General features: G+C 32.0%; 1 protein-coding gene across 3 annotated transcripts in view; it reads right to left on the minus strand.

Annotated features, from left to right (window-relative positions):
• Positions 1 to 5,026, minus strand: part of LOC106873976 (meiotic recombination protein REC114) — a 6,915-nt gene that overhangs the window by 1,058 nt on the left and 831 nt on the right. The window contains exons 1-6 of one of the 3 annotated variants that reach the window (XM_014921523.2): positions 4,926 to 5,020; positions 3,269 to 3,394; positions 2,091 to 2,177; positions 1,527 to 1,613; positions 516 to 659; positions 53 to 121 (exon numbers count right to left, since the gene is read on the minus strand). In XM_014921523.2, coding sequence (XP_014777009.1) covers positions 53 to 121; positions 516 to 659; positions 1,527 to 1,613; positions 2,091 to 2,177; positions 3,269 to 3,388 — 507 coding nt within the window. In that variant the 5' untranslated portion in view covers positions 3,389 to 3,394; positions 4,926 to 5,020. Of the gene's footprint in view, positions 1 to 52; positions 122 to 515; positions 660 to 1,526; positions 1,614 to 2,090; positions 2,178 to 3,268; positions 3,395 to 4,786; positions 4,847 to 4,925; positions 5,021 to 5,026 lie in introns of those variants that run through there. The other 2 variants (XM_052976072.1, XM_052976074.1) reach the window with 2 other exon arrangements.

The raw sequence follows: 5,026 nt of genomic DNA on the forward strand, positions 1-5,026 counted from the left end.
TATATATTAAAACCTGACTTTTTAAAAAAATAAAATTGATCCAAAAATTTACTTTAGCAATTTTATCAACTGTGACTTCTTCATGAGTTGTGGTAGCTGATACGGTATTGGCATCAAAACCCTGAAAATATAATGGTTCAAATATAGAAAATTATTTCAATCAAAGGTAAGCTGAGCTAATCGACGACTTTCATCACTAACTGCTAACAGTTAGTGATGTGCTACATATGGAGTGGTTGCAAAGGAGCATCTATGCAATGTGTAGCAGTGATTCATAACCGAATCACTTGGTAGGCAAACAGACATCATGACCAAACCATAGTAATTTCATGTGATCAGCCTATTCAGTGATCAATCAATGTCAAACCATCACGTGATTATTAGGGTGGCAAGCTGTCAGAATCCTTAGCAGCATTCTATCCATCTTTACATTAAAATTCCACCATAGTTTAGATGCTAGTGTGAGTGGATTTGCAAAGTTTTTAATTACAGGAATAGAAATTAATATGACTTACCTTGGCTATGTATTCTGCATGACTGTTATACAATTGTTTTATAGTAAAAAACCTTGCTAAAGTTGCTACACTATGAAGACAGGAGTCTTCACCATTCTTGTTATTGTTCACAGAGAACTTTATTTTGAAACGGCGAATGCAGTTCTGTAAATGTATAACAAAACTATAAAATGTGAATTAAATTTAATATTGTTATTTGACAAGTTGTTAATTACAAAGAACTATTATTGACAAACGGATAGTGTTTGTAATTCTGTATGGAGGGCTTTGTTTAAGTCCATCTCTGCTGTGCCACAACAAACTGCTTATCAAAGTAAAACAGCAGTCACAGACAAACCGTCACTTCTCTTGGCCTTTATCAACTGAATAACCAAGTCAAAATGTAATTACATGCAAGACATTTTATCATAATCTTCACCACATGACCATTGTCTTAGGCCCTCTTAACTTGGCATGTAATTCAAATGACACAAAACAATATATTTCTCTGGTTACCAGTTTAGCTATCTGGTTCTCAGTTTAATTTCATGAAGGAAGAAATTAGGAAATATTTTGTAATGTTACTAAATATCTGGATAGGCTTCTGATTGGCCCTATAACAAACCTTTCACTAGGAGTCCCCTACTTGAGAGAACCATAGAGAGAGGTACTTGTACAATCAAGGGGAAATCACTGATGATGGTGTTACTTTTATATGATAATCAATGTTATTTTGTTTTCTTCACCCTGCAACATTATTCCAGTTTTGTTCCATCTGGCCTTAGGCTGCCTTTTGCATAATTTATTCCATTACAAGAGTCTCGCATAGAGCCCTTCTTCCCTGATCCCTTTCCACACAATATTTTCCCGAAGATATTCTGGTTAAGCATTAGTCTGATGAGGCTTGCAATGGCTGTAGCCTTTACTCCACTAATCCTGACTGACTTAAACAAATGTACACATACAAGACATGTTTATAAAATATATATACAAAAAAGAAGCAACAACAAGGACATTGAATACAATACTTACTTCTGTCAACTGATTGACAAACAACATGCAGTCAGCAGAAAAGAATACACTTATATTGCTTGATCCTCCTACAACAGCATGGTTTTCCTGGAAAGTAATGGCATATTTATTAAGTATTAGTTATATGTATGTTAATGTTGTATAATTAATAAATATCATCTATCTTTGGATCTGTCTAACCATATTTGTAAATATGTGTGTGTTACGATGAATATACATATATATATGATGATGATTGCCACTTTTTTCATGGGAGAAGGCCATCTCTTCAATTAATAAGTACTGTCACAAGATCTTATGTGACTAGCAAGTCCTGCTCTTGACAAACAAACTCTACTGCTTGTATTTATTGAAATATTTGTATTTCAAACATGTGGTATTCCATGGTGACCAGTTCGTGTATTACTAATGAAATTACAAATGTTAATTTTTTCAAGATTTGTCTCTTTTGGTTTGAACATTTTACTGTAAATTTTGTTTAACAATACTACAATACTTATCGGAATAGAATACCCAATATTTATATGAACACTGGATAAATAAAATACTTTAAAGTTTACTTACTAAAATAGTGTTATTCTGTGTTATAGTCAAATGTGAAGAATTCTCTAAAGAAAGCTTGATTTGTTTTGTTGGTGTTGAAAGGAAATACTGATTAATAAAATAAAAACAAAAAAACAATTAATTTTGAGCAATGAAAATAATCTTGACAGTATAACACACTGCCCCCCACCACCCACACATCACGAACAAGCTCTCTTTCTCTCTCACACATACACATCTGTTCTGGCTCTTTCTCCACTGACAATGATGCTGGCCATAACATTGTAACAGGGTACATTGGATGCCTTGTCCTTGGGTAATCATCAGTGACATGGAACAAAGAGACTTGTACACACGGGAAACTGCCAGTTTTCCTCAAAAACATCATGCATAAGCCTGTACATATACATGCATGACCAACCTTAACTAATGGAGGCCCAAGAAGATATGTCATTAAAGTGTTTCATATATTTTCATTTTACTTACTGTATTTTAACATGTATAAGGAACTCCTTAATTTTTGGGCTTAAAATTTGGATAACAGGTTTTGTAAGGGATTATAATACTATCCATGTATAAGAAACTCCCATATTTCCTTAACCTAATTTTTGACAAAAAAGGGTTCCTTATACATGTTAACCTACAGTATATTTGGTGGTATCAGCCCCAATATAACCGCAAACTGATAACCACATAATATGGTTTTCTAAAACAACAACAACAACAACACTATCCATCATTTTTTTTAATATTGAAGGTTTATAACATGCAATTAAGTGGGTGGTAAAAATCTAATTATTTTATATTAATTAGTTTAAATTTTAACTTTAGCCGTCACCAAATTACCTTCCAATAATCCAGCATAATGCAGAGACAAATTTATTGTTTAATTAACCTGTTTGAATGATCACAAATCTAGAACCTTGAGTCAATTTTGAATCAGATAAGAGAGTTAGAAGCAGTTTAGTTTCACTGTGAGTGGGTATCCTTGAATTACTATTTTAGGGGAAAAGCAACTATTTAACCCTGGCAAACGACCCCATTTAGTTACAGTAGTGCAATAAATGTCCCCATCACATGCTGTCAAGTGCTTTGTGATGGGAAATGCATCCTGTCATAAAAACCATATATTACACTATTACAAAGATTGAAGGAAGAAAACATTAGAATAACTGCAGTTAATTTTATTTATAAAATACCTTCCAGATGCCATTTAGTTCAAGATTATTTTCATGTAAATTTTCTGGATTGGTGTTACTGGTATTCTGGTATCGAGCATAACATTCAATATCCCAATAGGGATATCCAACAGTAGACATTCTGGTCTAGTAGTTTGAAAGAAAAAGTAATTAAAAGGAATGGTCATTTTAAGACAGTCTGAGACAAGTTATGAAAATTCCAGTCGAATGTCTCTTATCAAAGTAAATTAATAAGTTTAGTTGTTTTATTATTTCCACCATAGAGCCGATCTATATTCCTTTAATGGGGGAAAAGTATTGCAATTTACTTGAAAGATTGCAAAATGTGGAAATGAGATGAATGTTTGCAAAAACCTTTGAACAGGTGAGGAAGAAACAAATATGTAAAGGTAATGTCAATATATAAAAACAACGAGGGCAGTGAGCCGGCAGAAACGTTAACATGCCGGGCAAAATGCTTAGCGGTATTTTGTCTGCCGTTAGGGTCTGAGTTCAAATTCCGCCGAAATTGACTTTGCCTTTCATCCTTTCAGGGTCGATTAAAAAAGTACCAGTTACGCACTGGGTCGATGTAATCGACTTAATCCCTTTGTTTGTCCTCTCTATGTTTATCTCCCTGTGGGCAATAAAGAAATAAATATATAAAAACAACGAGAAAAGGGATTGCATAATTTTACATAGATTAATTAATGATGCTCTAATATCTCAGGATAACCAAAGAATATATATATATACTTTAAAAAAAATTACGATTATATTGGAATTTGTTGAGAAAAAATAAAATAAAACATGGAGGGCACATCATATATATAAATATATATCTACAAAATATCAAGTTTCATTTTGTAGATATATATGTATGTGTTCGCGGCCACCATTTTTGTTTGCATAAAATTTTGATGTAATCGTAACCTGCACCATTTGACAAGTATTTGGAGAAAATTTCATTGAAAGATATACATTGTTCTTGAAAGTTATGAGGAAACAAAGTCCAAGTGGTTTACATTTGTGCAAGTATGTCCAGAATTCCTTCCCATGGACAATAAACGCAAAAATATCGATGTTTTTACTCGATAATTCATTGCTATTTGTATAGAATCATTTAATGAGAAAGTGACGGATGTTTTAGAATTATTTCCATGAATATGATTGAAAACATGACATTAATTTTATAAGATGCAGTAAGTTATTTCTTTTGTTATAAGGTCTTTTAATGTTTCATAATGGAAATAAATGAGATGAATGCAATGTAAAGCATAAGTTAAATGTTTTATTTAACATCTTTAAGATGTTTCAATCATTGCTCTATTGCTATATCTACCTTTAAACAAATTTCAAGGAAGGTTTTTTTTTGAAAAATAAATTTACTCAGATCAATTTTCTTACGAAGCATCCTGAATGTGGATAGAATTACAACAGAAGACCAAGATTGTCTTTTATTTCTCTGTAGCATTAATAAAGAATCAAGAAATTGTATCTTTTCATAAACCGAACATAAACATTTATCGTTATTTTTACCTTGGTAAAAGGTTCAATTTTGTTACAATACAATATTATCATCAAACACTAAAATATTCAATAATAAATCAGGTAATCTTCCAGTTTCGAGAGGTTAAAAAAGTAAATAAAATACAAGGGAAATAACTGAACGTCTTACCAGTATTATCCGTACTACTTTGTTTATAAATAAATCCCGTGATTTGATTGACGTTAACTGTTTATAGACAAATCACACACGTGATTGAATATCATAGTTTC

Source organism: Octopus bimaculoides, chromosome 23, assembly GCF_001194135.2.
Source record: "Octopus bimaculoides isolate UCB-OBI-ISO-001 chromosome 23, ASM119413v2, whole genome shotgun sequence".
Classification (NCBI taxonomy): domain Eukaryota; kingdom Metazoa; phylum Mollusca; class Cephalopoda; order Octopoda; family Octopodidae; genus Octopus; species Octopus bimaculoides.